This window comes from Micropterus salmoides, unplaced genomic scaffold (genome assembly GCF_014851395.1).
Source record: "Micropterus salmoides isolate LMB-PRFRI ecotype aquatic unplaced genomic scaffold, ASM1485139v1 Ms_hic_scaffold_12, whole genome shotgun sequence".
NCBI lineage: Eukaryota > Metazoa > Chordata > Actinopteri > Centrarchiformes > Centrarchidae > Micropterus > Micropterus salmoides.
In genome coordinates this window covers 3,315,089-3,333,225 of record NW_024040263.1, presented here as the reverse complement: position 1 = coordinate 3,333,225, position 18,137 = coordinate 3,315,089, and the positions used below count along the sequence as shown (strand labels likewise).

Sequence of the window (18,137 nt, the reverse complement as noted above, 5' to 3'; positions counted from 1 at the left end):
TCAAATGAAAATGAGAATGCAGAGCGCTTTTCCAAGTAGAAAAAACGTACTATTTGTTTTCTGTGGATGATATGAGGTTTTTCTTTTTTGCGACACAGTCCAAATTAAAATAAAATAAATTAGATCGAATAAATACAATAACAGTTTGTTAAACTGACATGATTTATGCAGTTGCATGCGTCAATCAATAGTGTAATTGCAGTTGACAACATTATACTGACGGAAAAAAAAGATGTTAAATTGAAACACTTAGAATCACAATTTGGCCGTATCACATCATTACACAATTAAAATGTATTTTAAGGGAGAATTAAACATTACACACTACTTTAGCCAAACAAATTGAAAAGAGGGCCATGACAGAGGCGGTTGTTGCCCCTGGTAACTCTGTGATCCCATTTTTGGATGCACAGAGGGCGGCCGACGGAGGTGAGAGACAGCAAGAGTGGGAGAAGACTGACGAGTGGATTAATAGAAAAGATATTGAAAGTTGAATTTGTTGAGGCGGTCTGATTTGTGTGGTTATTTTGCAACAATCTGGTGTTATTTTTTGTGATGATGTAATCACTGTAAACACAGCGGATCATATGCATAATGGCACTAGGCTTTTGTGTGGGCCTTGTTTTTTTCAAATTCGATGCCACATACGTTAACACACATATGCCCTGCTTTCAGTATAAATACATGTGAGCATGACAGATACTGGTAAGAATCAGCTGTTAACCTTTAGCTCAATATAGACTGCTATAGTTGCATTAAGTTAGTATTTTTGTTGTCTCTGTAAATGCATCTGCTAGCGGCAGACATCTTAAAAGATGAGACTGGTGATATTCTATATTTTTGTCAACAAGTCCTATTCAAAAACCAAAACTGACAATGCATGGTCCATTTAGCAAAACTTCTGACTTTCCAACTGTTATTAATAAGATAAGTTTATTGTTATTTTTGGTGTTTTCATAAGATTTGTTGACAATGACAAATTTAGAATATCAGCAGGCCTTAATTTTTAAAGCGTATCTGTCATAAATCTGTAATTGCTGCACATCTCCACCGTGTATTTAGTTTGCGCTTGTCAGAATCACCAAATGCTCAGACGGGTGACGTCTTGTCTCAGTGTCAGTTCATATACACAATTTTCAACAAAACACTAAGCTGAAAGTATTGGTCAATTATTGAATTAGTTGATCAAATTGAAAATAATCTATGTTGATAATCAAGTGATCATTTCAGTTGCTGGTACAAGCTTCTCTAAAGTGAAAAGGATTTGCTGCTTTTCCTTGTCCTGTATGGCAGTAATTGAATTTTTTTGCTTTTGGTCAGATAAATCAAGACATTTTAAGAGGTCACTTATGGCTTAAGCAAACTATGATGCTATTTTTTATACATTTCACAGATTAATGAAAATAATCATTAGTTGTAGCCCTATTACCAGCGGTTCTCCAAGAGCCATGTCATGTGCACAAACTTCCTACTTTTGTGCCACGTGTGCTGTGCAGAGGGGAAAAAAAGTAATTATATAAAATTAAGAATAAATAAGAAAATACAAAATGTAGAGGGAATTCTCATTTCAAGGTCAGGAAAATGGCAAAACCTAGCATTGCCTCTTATCTTTGCATTGGCAGGAAAACACAGGCCTCAGTCATTGCTTTATAGTTTCTTGTCTTTCATGTGTCTAACTGTCTAAGGGCGTGGGTTTGAACCTTTACTCTGACCCTGTCTGCTTTGGGAGAGGAGCATGATTGTAATTCAGGCAGCATGCAGCTCCTTGGTTGGAGGAGGTCACTATAAAGCCCCGCCCTGCATCTCAAGCCAGGAAGTATTGATTTCCTTTAATTGGATAGACAAATGAAAAGAGGGGATAAATGGGATAGCGCTCCTCCTCTCCATTGTTGAGGTATGTCCTTCTTAGATTTTGTGGGCAAGTTTGTCTTGTTAGATTCTTATTCCTGATCTTGGGGAAATGAGTTTTCTTTCATCTCTTTCTGTTTTTATCCTAGATGAGGTTGGTGTCACCCTTTAGGAGGAACCTGTGATACTGGTATTTTCCTCAACCTCACATTGCAGTTTTATGCACCTCTGTCCCTCTGCTGAATGAGGGAAATCCAGTTGTTTTGAAATATAAACAGAACCTTCTTGTTTTTATAAAGGTCAGATATTGTTTAAAACACTTTTTAGGGAAGTGTGAATATGCAAATAAGCATTGATAATGTCAGTATTTGAATTAAGCTGATTTCAAAAAACTTCCCCTGACCTTTTATTAACTTCTTTTGAATTTTTCCCTGCATAAGGAAAGCAAAACGTGAGAATAAATCTAACAAGTGTTGCAGAGTGTGTTGTGTGGCCCTCTGGGTCTCATTTGTTTTAAAATCTGCTTCTGTTTAAACCATCATAAAAAATGTTTTCCCATGCGATTGCACCTATTAGAAGAACCCTCTTATAATACATGTTTAATTTTAATCAGAAACTGTTAATGGGTTAGTAAGTCTGGCATGAACAGTGGTAACAACCAGAAATGACTCAACCACTCCATCTGTACTGAAGTGCAAGATGTTTTACCATACGTGAACAGAATCACATATTAGTGCCAAGTACAGCAAGGATATTTTTCCTTCACTAGAATCTTGCCAGGGTTAGCCTGAAGCAGTTGACACTATAATGTTGACGTACCTCTACATTATAAGAGAAAAGAAGACACAAAATTTGCCTGTTGTCCAAAAAAATCTATAACATTCACATCTATATTATGGTTTTCAAAAAGTAGACTGAAGAAAAACACACATTTTAAGAAAAAAAGGGCGGTGGTTGAAAACATTACGAGCTGAGTCAAAACCTTCACTATGTGAGATGTTTGTGTGAAGGCTGTGCACATCAGGGGTCACAAATTGTTAAGTTATGTTTTCCTTTTTTATTCTGGTATACTATATACTGCTCTCACTCCCTTTCACTTGACTTTGCCCTTCCCTAGCCTTGGTAGAAATGTCTTAAAGCAAGTTCTGATTCCAGTGTGCAGGTATCTTTGCAAACAACTACCTTTACTCTATTTTTAACACATGTCACACCAATGGCATCGCTCTAGGGATGACTGTCTCCGTCAGTTGGCCCACCACTTTCATCCGCCCTGAAAGGTCTCAAAAACATTTTACAATTTAAGCACCTTTTTATTATCAGAAAGAGTGTGTAATCATGTGGCAGTGAATAAAATAGGAAAATATTACAAATTGTGTCATGAAAATACTATATATTCAAATGCATGTGCAATTATTTATGGGGACAGTTCACACTAAATTTAGGCTACTGCAACAGTTGGATGTTAAAACAGGCTATTATAATACTATTTAATAAGGAAAATTCATAAATGAATACGTCGTCCCCTATCAAACAGGTTACTTGACAGCCTCCATGCTGCTGAACACATGGAATAAGTGGGTCTGATGACGTTACTCTCACATTGGCAGTGCCCAAGCTTGACAAAATGTATGTTTTTAATTTTTAAAAGATAATCTGACTCCGCCACCACAGCCACAAAATCTACAACGAGCTGGACTGGCATCTTATACAGTCCCCTCCAAAAGTATTGGAACGGTAAGGCAAATTCCTTTGTTTTTGTTGTTGACTGAAGACATTGGGGTTTAAGATCAAAAGATAAGTATGAGACAATAGTTCAGAATCAGCTTTTATTTCCTGGTATTCTCATCGAGATGTGTTAAACAACTCAGGACATACCACCCTTTGTATTAGACCACAGCATTCTTAGGTGAGCAACAGTAATGGAACAAATAATCTTCAAGTAAATAACATTTAATATTTGGTGGCATAACTCTTGCTTGCAATAACTGCCTCAAGCCTGCGACCCATCGACATCACCAAGCTGTTTCTGCATTCTTCCTTTGTGATGCTATTCCAGGCTTTTACGGCAGCTTCTTTCAGTTCTTGTTTGTTTCAGGGTGTTTCTCCCTTCAGTTTCCTCTTAAGGAGGTGAAATGCAGCTCTGTTGGGTTCAGGTCAGGTGATTGACTTGGCCAGTCTGAAACCTTCCACTTTTTCCCCTGATGAAGTCCTTTGTTTTGTTGGCAGTGTGCTTTGGCTCATTGTCCTGCTGCATGATAAACTTCCTCCCCATTAGTTTCAATGCATTTCTCCATAAATTGGCAGACAAAGTGTTTCTGTCCACTTCTGAATTCATTCTGCTGCTACCTTCATCAGTTACATCATCAATAAATATTAATGTTCCAGAAGCAGCCGTGCACGCCCAAGCCATGACATCACCTCCACCATGCTTCACAGATGAGCTTATGTGCTTCGGATCATAAGCAGTTCCTTTCTTTCTCCACACTTTGGCCTTTCCATCACTTTGCTAGAGATTAATCTTGGTCTCATCAGTCCATAAGATTGTGTTCAATTGTTTTGTGGCTCGTCTCTGTACTTCTTTGCAAAATTTCAATCTGGCCTTCCGATTCTTCCTGCTGAGTCTGCATCTTGTGGTGCGGCCTCTATATTTCTGCTCTGACTCTTCTTCCAACAGTGGATTGTGATACCTTCACCCCTGCACTGTGGAGGTCGTTGCTGATGTCACTCACTGATGTTTCGGGGGTTTTCTTCACAGCTCTCACCATATTTCTGTCATCAACTACTGTTGTTTTCCTTGGCCGACCTGTTGGACGTCTGTTGCTCAGTACACCAGTAGTTTCTTTCTTTTTCAGGACGTTACAAATTGTTGTGCTTGCTATGTCCAATGTTTGTCCTTCGTTCTTTTCTCAGCTTGACAATGGCTTGCTTTTCTCCCATAGACAGCTCTCTGGTCTTCATGTTGGTTTATCCTCTTAACAGGAAATGCAGTCTTTATAGGTTTGAACCAAGGATGAAAACTTAGACTAGTCATGCAGAGCTATTTAATGTTTGGACTATCAACCTAAAAGGCAACACCTGGGCAGCAAGAAACATCTGTCAGTCACATGTTCCAATAGTTTTGCAAAAATGGGTGGGTTCAAACAAAGGTTGGTATGTCCTGAGTTGTTTAACACATCTAGATGTGAATACCAGGAAATAAAAGCTGAAATTCTGAACTATTGTCTCATCTTTTGATCTTAAACCCAAATGTCTTCAGGGAACAACAAAAACAAAGGAATTTGCCTTACCGTTCCAACACTTTTGGTCGATGTGGTTTTACATCAAGTTTCCTTCCTTCGCAACATTGCCAAAATCCAGACCCTCATTCACACCCTCTGCTGCTGAAAGGACTCATTCACGCCTTCATCTCCTCACGGCTGGACTATTGCAACTCACTACTCCTTGGTATCAGCTCAACCTACATAAAAAGACTCCAACTGGTCCAGAACTCATCACCCGCTCCAAATCCTGGCACATCACTTCAGTCCTAAAACAACTACACTGACTTCCCATTTCTCACCGGATCACATAAAAAATATAAAAAATCCTGGTCCTTACTTACAAAGCCATTCACCACCTGGCCCCTTCATACCTCACTGTCCTTCTCTCACCCTACCGACCCTCACGGTCCCTCAGATCCACCTCAGCCGGTCTCCTCTACGTCCCCAAGTCCAAGCTCCGCAGTTTTGGGGACAGAGCCTTTTCCAGGGCAGCTCCCAGGCTCATGAAATCTGCACCTCTGAGTCCCTCACCATTTTCCAGACCCATCTCTTCACCTCTGCCTATCCGTAGCAGGTTTATTTGGTTATGTTTCTTTATCTGCTCTGTAAAGCGACTTTGAGTTTGTGAAAAGCGCTATACAAATTCACTTTATTATTGTTATTATTATTAAGTTAGCTCTTGCTAGTGCGTATTTGTGTCTGTGTGGAGGAACCGCTAAGTAGCCCCGCCGCACTGAAACACCAACAGAGAGGACAGAAGCAGCTCCGGTAAACACCAGAACAGTGTTGCGTGACTAAAGTTCAAATTCATTGAACTTTTGAGCAAACGAACGTAGAAGTGAATTCCCTGTGTGTTTCAAAAGGGCTAGATCTCTCACGACCAGTTCTTTTTTTATTTTATTTTTTGGTACACAAAAAATGGTCATTCTTTCACGGGGAGGTGGGGGTCGTTTAATGGTAGAGGAAACTCTCATTTTGGCCTACAGTTTGAACATAGCTGAAGTTTCAGTGTGACCAAATACTTAATGCTAAACTAATAACATTCCCAGCCTCTGTGTTTAGTGCCAATTAACAGGTAGCATCACAGTCACCACAATAATGTCATGGCATTGTCCGTGTGAGCACATTGAATCCTCTAGCAGCGGGTGCGCTGTGTAATCAGCATAATAGCCTAGATCTGACGTGTAGGAAAATATTGTGTAACTTCTTAAAATAAATAGCAAATAGTTGCCTTACTGTAGAAAAACTGTTTAACTAAATGAAATCACATATTGAATCCTTCAGCGTATCACTGGAACCAAAAGCTCATATGCTCTCAGCTAATTAATGGTCGAAAAGCCAACAGATTGACAAAACAGGCCAAACAGTTCTCAGCATAGTGAACAGCTTGTCAGCTGGTTTTTATTCAGAAATTGCAACATGTTGACATGATGTGGGGTTAGTCTGGTGCGCAGTCTATTGACTGTGAGACACATGCATCAAATCTTTAAAATAAATATATCATAACTAGGGTTGAGTATTGTTTAATTTTATGATACCAGTGCCAAAACCAGTTCCTTTAAAGTGATACCAATAGAGTACTTAATTCGATACTTTGCTTTTTTTCTTTTGTTGTTAAGGACAAGAAAGGAGATTTTTTTAATTTTTTCAAAAACCCGATATTGGGAAGTTGTATCAGATCGCTCCTCATCCTAATTAGGTCATTCTCAGAGGAAGGGCGACAGCTTGGGAGTTTTTTTGTATTTGAATGAGAGGGGGAGGGGGAGTGAAAAAGTTTAGTGACCACATGAGTTGTGGAAAACAAATTTTAGGCTACGTTCAGAGTGCAGGCCTTAATGCTCAATTTAGATTTTTTTTTTTTCCCAGATCCGTTTTTTTTTTTGTTTGACAGTTCACATTATTGCTTAAATGTGGCCCATATCAGACTACATTGTGTACTGTCCACAGCCTGAAAGTGCCCCACATGCATAGAAGAATACGCAACACATTGTTGTACAGAACTAAACAGAGCCACAGATGTTAGCTCCGTTTAGCGCCTACTTGTAAACCCTCCCAATTTTCACGGGAGACTCCCGTTTTTCCATTGTCCTTTCACGGGTCACATTTTATGACGTGTTCACAATTTTCTGTTCTTTTCATTATGGTTTCTGGTCCACTACACTCTCACTCACTCACTCTCACACACACACGTTTTTGTTGTGCTTTTTCGTTCATAGCGCTCTGTCTACAGCAGAACTGTGACAACAGCTGCTCTGGAGTGACGTCCAAGTTGCATCAATTCCAACCTGAGTGTGGCTTTTAAAAAGATCCGATCTGTATCGGATTTGAACCACATATGAAAGTGGCCCAAATCCGAACGGGAAAAGATCAGATTCCTTGTGACTTGGCCTGTTCACACAAAAGATCAAATATGAGTCACATATGGAAAAAATCAGATTTGGGTAAATATGGCCTGCAGTTTAAACATAGCCGAAGTTACATTTTTCATACATTTGTTGAAAGTCACCACTTCCGATTAATAAACTGAATTGAAAGATCTCTAAGTGCTATTTCCTTTGGTGGTGAGTTGCAAACCTCCTCGAAAAAAGACGACAGTAAGAAATAGAAAACGAGTAAGGAGTCTGTTTAAACAAGTCACTAAACTACACTTAAGAGTCTAAAGAAGCATACAGAGTCAGAGAGTTTGCACATCTAATTGATCACACAGACCACATTTGACATCAGCCATAGCTGCAGTCAGAGGCTCTGAGTAAAATCAGCTGATCACTGCTGCGCCGTAAAAGCTGTCATTGATATGGTGGAACACAGTGAGCGATTGGTGACAAGTGATGTGAATAGCAAATAAAAATGTTCAGACTAGTGTTAAATGATACCAGAAGATGAAACCAACGGAAAGCCAAGCATGTGGTGATAAACTTGCAACAGTGACGAACGTGCCTGAGACCAGGTCAGGTGAAGGGGCTGTTAAAATGTCGCATGGACTTACAAGCGGGTGCAGGCCTTTTTTCTTTTTTTTTTTATACAGTTTATGGTGCAGGCACATCAGAGAAAAAAAGAGCTGTGCACTTCTCTTTCTTTCGGTGTGTTGTTTGCGTGTTTGGCTGCAACCAAAACCATACATATAGTAATTTTTTGCCGCGATCTGAAGTATCGAATGAAGTACTCGTTTGACTGGAGATGATTCGATACTACTCAATAGGTATACTCGATACCCATCCCTAATCATAACTGTTACTAATAATGTGTCAAAATTCCTTATATTGATTAATGGTCCTTCCATTTCAGACACAGAGCACCGCCGCTTCAGTTTTGTGTGTATAACTTTTTGTAATCTGTGTAAATCTGTATAGGCTGTATATGTGCTTATGGGTGTGTGTGCTCGCACATTTTGCCACTCGAAATCCAAATGTTAAATGGGGGTGCTAGTGTTTCTCCATACAATGAGGCTGTTGTCTTAGTTCCCCTTTCCGACTGAGGAAGTCCTCAATGTCCTTGGCTCCCATAGGCCTCCATCAAGTCGTCCACAACGTCTCACACACACCCACCCACTCTCACACACAGTCTGCTGTGAGGATAAACTTCAGCAGAAGGTGTTTCAGACACTAAGATCTCCATGGTAACTGTTTGCAGTATTTTATTTATTTATTTTTTGATGTATGTGCTCCATGTTTCCAGAGCAGCAGAGCCCCGCTCTGTGTGTGTGTGTGTGTGTGTGTGTGTGTGTGTGTGTGTGTGTGCACGCATGCCTGTGATGACAGTTGCAGCCTGAGGATATGGCATAGTTTTCAGACAGCCGCGCAGGGAAAGAAAACACCAGGGACTGTCAGGGAAATAAAGCCACAGAGTGAGGCAGTTAAATAGAGCGATGGACAGTAGTCATGAGAAATCTGGTGTGATTAGAAAAGCCTTTAGTTTGCCTTACTCACAGTGCCTCACAAGATTATTATCTCCGCCGGGCATAAGCCTGGAGGGGATCGTGTGTGTGTGAGAGAGAGAGAGAGAGTGAGTGAGTGCGCGTGTGTATATCTGTCCACAGATAATCTCACATACTACTGGACCCATGAGCCTAATATTTTTTTGTGCATATTTATGATTGAATACTCAAGGACATTTTTTGAAAAACGGACTGACTGTACCTATTATTATAAAACTTGGCTGTAAAAAAAACAAACAAAAAAACCCAACTTTTTTTTCTTCTCAGCTGTAATCGCCATTTTACAATATGCAATACAATTGGCTAGACTAGGAACAACACTTACCTGCCAGATGCAGGCCACATTTTGGTATTTGTCATGGCTCAAAACTGACTTCCACTGCAGAGTTTGGTCTCATCATGAAACTAGAACATGTCTGACCTAGAACTGCCATCTTGACTGTAAGGTAGCTGGGAGGGACAATTGAGCAAGATTGAACTCTGCTTTGTTTGAAGGGGTTTTATTTTGTGTGGTGTGTTGCTACAAAACATTTAAATAATAACACCGTTTACATTCAGAAGTTTGGACTTATCATCCTGTTTATTGTTTTGTCATGGTAAAAGAGTTTATACAGTGAGGTGATCCGAGAATCCCTGGTTTCAATACCATGAAACTATTCTATGCATCTTAAACAAGACTGAGACTATACTATACAAAAGTACTTTCTCCCCTTCATTCCACTACTCTCATGCATACACACTGGACACACGGTGTGCCCTGCGCTCCCTGTTCCCCACCCACATGTCCCCAGACACACCTGGCGGAGATTAGCACTCATCCAGTTTAGAATGAAAGTAATGCCACATGGTAAGAGTCACACTTGAAGAGGTAACCAAAGTCATGTTGATGTGAGGTGTCCTTATATAAAATGTTTTACATACAGCTGTCTGCTAATAGGAACCAAATGTTTCCTGCCGCCATGGCATTAGTCATCTTAATGGGTCTCTGTGAAATGGTCCTCAGTACTGAATGCATTTTGTTTGCCTCTGTTAAAGTTGCTCTGTTACGTAAAGAGATGTATTGAGAAAGTCACTACTGAAGTCACAGTAGTCATACTCAAACCTTAAAGAGATTATTGACTTGGAGTCAATTCCCCTTTACACAAAAAACACTCACTTAATTTCCAAAACATAAAGTTAGCCTCAGATGAGAAGGATTTTTTTTTTTACCAACTCACCGTCTATTCACACGGCTAACAAGAAAGCAACTTCTTTTAATAACTTTTTGATAATGACCCAATTATAGACAGGAGTACACATTTAATCTTGAAAATGCCTCTATGGCAGGGTGTCACGGTGGCCTAGTAGTCTAAGACGCTTACCACGTAACCGCAACAAATCCGGCTAGAGGCCTTTGTTGCATGTCATCCTCCCTCTCTCCCTAATTTCCTGTTTCTAGCCTCTTGACTGTATACTCTCAAAAAGGCCAAATACCAAAAAATACTAAAAGAAAAAAGAAAGAAAATTCCAGTAGGGTCATAAGATTTATTAGCGAGTATGAAGAAAAGTAATGTTATTAAAGAACAACTTAATACCTTCATTCACATAGCTTGAACACAGCACCCTCACATATGTAGGGCCCTATGAAGTCTATGGAAATGTTTTCCAGATTCCGTCGTCTTTTTTCCCAAATTCCATGATATCTGTTTAAATTTTTCAGGATAATTCTCTGCAACAATTTAAGCACATTTTGTCATCAGAACGAGTGTGTAATCATGTGGTGGATGAATACAATTTCAACAGTTCAATAAGAATAATAATAAAGAAATCCATTAGTAACACACTACGCCGTCATGGATTAAAATCCTGCAGCGCACGCAAGGGCCCCCTGCTGAAGCCAGCGCATGTCCAGGTCTGAAGTTTGACAATGACCATCTGGATGATCCAGAGGAGGAATGGGAGAAGGTCAGGTGGTCTGATGAGACAAAAATAGAGCTTTAGGGTCTAAACTCCACTTGCTGTGTTTGGAGGAAGAAGGATGAGTACAACCCCAAGAACACCATCCCAACTGTGAAGCCTGGAGGTGGAAACATCATTCTTTGGGGATGCTTTTCTGCAAAGGGGACAGGACAACTGCACTGTATTGAGGGGAGGATGGATGGGGCCATGTGTCGCGAGATCTTGGTAACAACCTCCTTCCCTCAGTAAGAGCATTGAATATGGGTTGTGGCTGGGTCTTCCAGCATGACAACGACCCGTAAGAAGCATCTCAAGGTCCTGGAGTGGCCTAGCCAGTCTCCAGACCTGAACCCAATAGAAAATCTTTGGAGGGAGCTGAGAGTCCGTATTGCCCAGCGACAGCCCCGAAACCTGAAGGATCTGGAGAAGGTCTGCATGGAGGAGTGGGCCAAAATCCGTGCTGCAGTGTGCAAACCTGGTCAAGAACTACAGGAAATGTCTGGTCTCTGTAATTGCAAACAAAGGTTTCTGTACCAAATATTAAGTTCTGCTTTTCTGATGTATCAGTCATTTATATCATGCATTAAAATGCAAATTAATTATTTAAAAATCATACAATGTGATTTTCTGGATTTTTGTTTTAGATTCAGTCTCTCTCAGTTGAAGTGTACCTATGATAAAAATTACAGACCTCTACATGCTTTGTAAGTAGGAAAACCTGCAAAATCAGCAGTGTATCAAATACTTGTTCTCCCCACTGTATGTAACGTTTCGTCGACAATGAAATTTGACGTCGTTAATTACGTTGACTAATCGTTGCAGCCCTAGTTTCAAGTCAATACAGCATGATGTTCATTTTGGCTACATCTATTTCTTTTCTACACTCTATGGGGAAACTATGAAAGTAATTTAAGGGGGATGAGGGGGAGCGTTTCCCAAGCTTTGTCTGAGGGGAGGCCCTCAGTCTCGGACTTTAAAAATCCCTGTACTAAGCTGTTAATTAATGGAAATGTGACCAGATAAACCAGATTGTCTTTGAAGTGAATATTTACAAAAAATTTACTCTTACTGCTAAAAAGCAATGAACCTTAAAACATGTCTTAGCAACTTGTAGTCAGTATTGAATATAAGCAAATTTGTGTACATTCTGCTAAAGAACAACATCAAAACAAGCAAGTCATTCTATCTGTCTGTCAAGCACTCTCCATACTGCGTTTAGCCTTGGTTTAGCACTGTGCAGTCAGCTAGCAAATGTCATTAGTTCAGTTATCCTCTCCTCTCACCCATTAGAGATTTGTGACTGTTCACACAGAATGAACAGCTGAGTTCACCTCAGCCTTTTGTGTGTGAGGAAGCACACTAATTGGTTTATCAAGTAGGATTTCCTTTTTTTATTTTGAGCAACACTACTTTCCAATTTCATTTTGCTAACGTCTGTTCAATTTTAAAATGATGCTGAGTTTACAGAGGATCATTTTTTTTTATCTCAGAAAAGTTATTTAGCTCCAAGTCACACTCGGTGGGTGAACATTTACTGAGTTGGCCTTCTCATTATGCTTAAATAAAAATCTTTGTCTTTTACACACAGTGACACAATTCTCAAACATCCCGATATCTTCCAAGCATGTGATGGGACTCTGCTTCTCGACATCCTCCCTCCCTGCAATGCTTTAATTACTTTATCCCTCGTTTCTCTCCTCATCCCTTTCTCCTTCACTCCATCGCCCCGAGCTGCTCCTCATTCCTTTTAATTAATCCACACAGATTTAGACACCTTCACCCTGCTGTGAATGCGTACACACAGCACACACTCACATACACACTTGACAATCCCCTGTAGACAGCCACTTTAAGTGATCTTGCTTCACTTTGAAAGTTTTTCTCTAGAGATGGATGTAGCGGAAAACCCAGATCTTATTGTTTGTTATTGTGTATTGTCTCTTGATGCCTGTGTGTGCGTGTGTGTGTGTGCAGGGCTCCAATGGAAGCATGCAGCTCATGGAGACAGAGTTCTCCAAAACTCTTGACGAGATGGTGGCCCTTCATCTGCATCACCAGAAGAGCATCCCAGCGTTCCTTTCTGCAGTGACCCTCGACCTCTTCAGCCGACAAACCACTATCTGAAGTAATTTGACACCATCTCAGACACAGGGCTGTAAAAATCAGGATGGGATTAGTTTTGTTTTTAATTTCCAGTTTTGGCTCTCTCCCTTTTCTTTTTTTCTGTCTCATATGATATTCAGTGTGTTCAAATTCTGAAACCATTTCTCAACAGCTCTGACATATGAATAGTGCTGTGTTTTGGAGGATGAACACCTTGTTTGATGGAATACCTCCAGCTTATATTCAAAAGGCTAAGAAAGCAACTTGGTATTGCTATTTGTACGCTGAATATTTCATCAAGGAACCTTTGAGAAACACAACAGAACAAAGTTGTCATGACACTCAAAAGCCACTGATTTGGAATACCTTTCCCACTGAGTTTCATACACAGTGTGTGGAACAAAAGAAAGATTTGTGTGGTCCTCTGGAACTCCAGTAGTTGTGTTTTGCGTTGTTTACCAAGGCTGAGTCTTTGTTGACTCTTTCTATTCTGCCTTTTGTCCCCTCTCTCTTGGGGTCTTGTATAAAAGGCTTCACAGAGATGTTTTGTGGTTATAGTTGGTCACAGCCAGTCCAAAGATAATGTTAAAGAAATCCCTTTCAACACAAGATATGTCGATTCTACTTTTTTCCTGAGATGTGTCAAAATATGAAGTTAGTTTTCATCAGATTTGTTATGCCATAGCTATGACATTTTTTTAAATACATTTTTAGTTAAATATCATTTTAGTTCATGATTATTTTCTTCAATTTTTGATAAAGTTTAAACTCAGGTTTCCTACAGTTGTCTTTCTCTGGTCCTTTCCATTAGGAGAGGCATTAAGCAAGAGAGGTTAAGAGCCAAACTCGCCTCCCTCTCAATACATTAAAAATTAGCACTGCGGGTTGACCTTGAGGAAAAAATTCAATATTTGATCTGTAATAGCCGCACTAAATTTGAAATTCACAGGGTATAAGCGCAACAGGCATTGTCCTTAAGTGTGGATCTATTGCATGGCCTGATGCCCTCAGTAACCGAGTCTATGGTGGTTTTCTTCATTAACGTAAAATGGAGAAAACCAATAAAAATGCCAGGAAACCATTTGAGAAGTACATGTGTGGAGTCATTTTGGATATTAAATCGGACATAGATGGAATGCTCCTGCATAAAGGTAAGGCTATCTGCTGCCTTTTATAAATGCAATTGACATACACTAACATTACCAGAACAACATTATATTGTGTGGGTTGCATTTGAATTAATTTAGACAATTTTAGTTCTTATTTAATTTAACTGTTTTTCTTTTGATTGTTTTTTTCTTTTTTTTTTTGATTGTCAGCCCTATCACAGAAAACATGTTTTGTCCCCCCCCCCCCCCCCCCCAGGGTTTTATACAGCATACACATCAGTTGTTTTCTCACCTGATCATACACATGAATAGACACTGGTATGTAATATCAAAACAATGCATTTTTGCTTACTGTACTTGCTGTACTTGCTTACTGTGTAACATTTGTGACACAAATACATCTTTGGGTATGAATTAGATTTTGGTGAACAATAATTATGAAGGGGGTGTGTGTGTGTGTGTGTGTGTGTGTGTGTGTGTGTGTGTGTGTGTAAGACAAGGAACATTTTTAGGCAGCAAAAAAGAGCAATGGCTGAAATGCACATGGGGTGAAGAGGAAGCATGGGAGCAATCCAATGAAACTGAGAAACAAAAGGAAGTGAACTGAGACTAAAGCCACTTATCACAGCAAGGATATAAGAACTCCAGCTGGTGCAGCCATATGTCTCGTGAGAAAACATACTCTCCTGTACAGTACATGCCACACTCTGTCCTTGCTTTGTTTTGTTTTTTATCTTTTTCCACACCCTCATTCATTTTCACAACACAGAACATCTTGTGCACACCCCACAGCTCTCATTTAGAGGTGATGTTTTAGTAGTTTTCATATAAGCTGTGGAAAACAAATAGTACTGTAACATACAATGTCCTTCAGCAACGTGTGATGTTATGTGGCTTGTGACTGTATATTTTAAATTTTAAATGCAAATGTAATCAATAAAGCATGTGTGTGACTGTTGAAAATTTGACTACATGAATATTATTTTTGCAGGAACTATAGTAACTCACCTACTGCACCTCTGACCACCTAAAGACCATATCCAGAGGCTGTAAGAAACTGGAAGATGTAGTGAAAATTCTTACCGCCTTGTTGCTAATTCTGCATGCCCCTGAGACTCTGGGTGCCATGTTTTCAGGTGTAACATCAACACTAGGTTCTGGGCCTGTACTCATGGGCCTTGTTCATACTTACATTAGTACTCCCTAAAATATATTTCTAATGTTTACCTAGTAACAACGATTGCCACTGGAATAACTATCCAGAGCTGTAAAATCCTTGCTCATAATATAAACTACTGTGCTGTGTTTTAGCATCTGATTAACCTTTAAGGTCATGGCTCTATTGTTCCAACCTTCATTGGTCATACTTCACCAGTCTCACAAGTACCTGAAGTACACCTCACCCAACGCAAGCCCTTTCTTTTCTTTTTTTAAATGCAAGGCTGTTTTCTGTCTGAACGCCCACTAAGATCACTATATGCCCAGACTAGTATTCTGGGCCCCCCCCTGGGAGTCCCAGCTTGTAGGCGAGCGTCTGGTGGCTGAGCCTGTTTCCATCAGCCTCAACCTGAAGAAGTCCACAGGTCTAGCGCATTGCCAGTTGGATGGCAAGTACCATTTTATGCCGACCCCTAGCGACAAAAACTGGCTCTTGGATGTGAAATGTCACTTCTTTTCCACTAACCAGAGCTTATGGAAGGTGGAGCATTACCAACTACATACCATTATCATCGCCTCTACTCATAGCACGTGATGTGGAACCAAACTCCCAGATAGTGGCTGCACACTTTCTTTTTTTGGAGTTGCCCAGGGGGAAAGTTTCTGGTGGATTAAGTTGTGGCCAGAACATTGTAGGTGTATGTTTTGATGGCAACACAATAATACTAGAAAGCTGTCAAGCTGAAGAAGAGTTCTCAGGTGTAGTATGTAGACAGGTATCAGGAGGCCAGAAATGGGGCTTATCTGATAAACTGATAGTCGACACAAACTGAGGAGGCATTGTTTTGCCTAGGCCTTTCTCATCAGGAGATTAGCTGACCTCATACAGAGATATTGTTTGTTGGTGGAAGGAATGCTTCTTTTTAGTCCAAACAGCAAAGCTCACTACTGGAGGCCTGTTGTTTATGTTCTCATTATTGTTTTGTCATTCTTATTTTTCTCCAATAAATGTGTTCATGTTGCGAAAAGCATAAGAAGTCACCAAATTGACAAGTCACATCGTTTTAATTTAATTGATCTTTGCCCCACTTGTCTTCTGCTCTAAAAATGTCAAATTTTGCGACTTTTTCTACATTTTCTCAAAATCTTATATCTCGTCAGAAACTGCGGGGCCAATCAGTCAAAATTTAGGCAGGATCATCTACGGACAACTTCTCTTAAGTTGCTAAATAAGATTCAATATGTCAGTCTATACAATCAATACATTTCTATAAAAATAGGTAATTTTCAAACATTTGCAATATCTCATGAACGTGTTGAGATGTAAACCTGAAATTTGACCCATTCAGGAGTTTTCACTGAGCTTACGTATTAAAACGCATTGCGCTTTATCTGTTCAAATGTGAAAAGTTTAGTTCTTGTAATGACAGACATTCTCAGCAGTTCCCAAACTTTTTAGGCAACAAACCTTCTACATCTTGACCCCAAGAGGGGGTGGTGGGGTACAGGAGCTGGCTGAGTGAAATGGAAAGGAATTGAGGACATCTATAGGCTGGCGTATGTGTCTGTGTAGTGTGCACCACACTCGCTCTCGCGTATCAGGTGTTGGGCAGTAATACTGCAATATTAGGCCTACTTTTCCCAGTAAGGAGTAATGTAAAGGATTACTATTTCCAAAACAACTGAATAATATAACTGTTTCTTTAACAGTTAGGCCAACAGGTCTTACCAACAGGCGACAACCTTTGCTGCTGTTAACCTATTAACTTTTACTGAACTATTTTGAAAGTTAGAAATTATTGTTTAGTTATAGACTCAATAATTTCATGTTGCACATTTAGCTGTTGAAGTTCAGTAAAAATTAATACAAAATAATTATTTGAGAGGTTGCGATGGCGCAGTGGAGTTACCACTGACAAGTTATTAACCCATGACAAGTTATTGTCATGGGTCCTGCTTTACCATCCGTATTATAATAGAGCTGCCGCCAGTATTATTGGGATGTGGGGGGATCTCAGTATATTTTCCTGCATTTTTGCCCTTTGCCAATCACATGCCTGAGTACTGTATTCACAACTTTTTTTATTTAATCAAATCAAGTTTCATCAAACTTCCTCAAAGTATTTGAGAATACAGCCAAAACCAACAGAATGATGTGATTTTTGTCAGAATTTTATCACCAACATTTGGACTGTTGCGTTTAAGTTTAAATGGACAATAATACCCCAATCTCTCCCTTCTCGGTAGTTCAATCAGTATGTCACCTTCTCTGGGGATACAAGGGTGCAGCTTTCAAATCCTTAGGTGCCCAAGTTCTACTTGACAAAAATGTGGCAATTCATGCATGTGGTCCATTTTCATGAGGTCTTTTTGAGTGGAAGGTTGCCTCTGTGTTTCTTATTATTTTTCTCGGTAAGACCTGGAAACAGAAAAATTGTCAGGTGGGTAAAATTACACCCAATACTTACTCAGGCACAAATGAGACTGATTGACCTCAAGGTTGTGCTTTAACAATCAAGTTTACCTTTTTTGCAATTATCTCAAATTACTTGTCTAGAATTAAACCCTAATTTTCTTCCTTCCCTTCATGATCTCTGCTCTTCCCGCTTCTTACAACTTTTTTCATTCCTTTATCTTTATTTCATCAGCCCATCATCTCCCAGTCGAAAACAATTAGTACACCCCCTGATATATCATTAGCTATTAATGAGGCGTTAGACTGAAGTCGAAAATGCCAACGTTGAGCTTTATAAGTCTGCGCCAAACACACAAACACATACCAATCCG

The 18,137-nt window shown here is 39.7% G+C and overlaps 1 protein-coding gene across 1 annotated transcript in view; it reads left to right on the top strand.

Annotated features, from left to right (window-relative positions):
• mad1l1 (mitotic arrest deficient 1 like 1) overlaps window positions 1-15,155 on the top strand; it is a 65,546-nt gene extending 50,391 nt beyond the window's left edge. The window contains exons 18-19 of the mRNA XM_038712883.1: window positions 12,955-13,105; window positions 14,688-15,155. Of these exons, the coding sequence (XP_038568811.1) occupies window positions 12,955-13,104 (150 nt within the window). The 3' untranslated portion in view covers window position 13,105; window positions 14,688-15,155. The remainder of the gene's footprint in view (window positions 1-12,954; window positions 13,106-14,687) is intronic.
• Window positions 15,156-18,137: the final 2,982 nt, after the last annotated feature.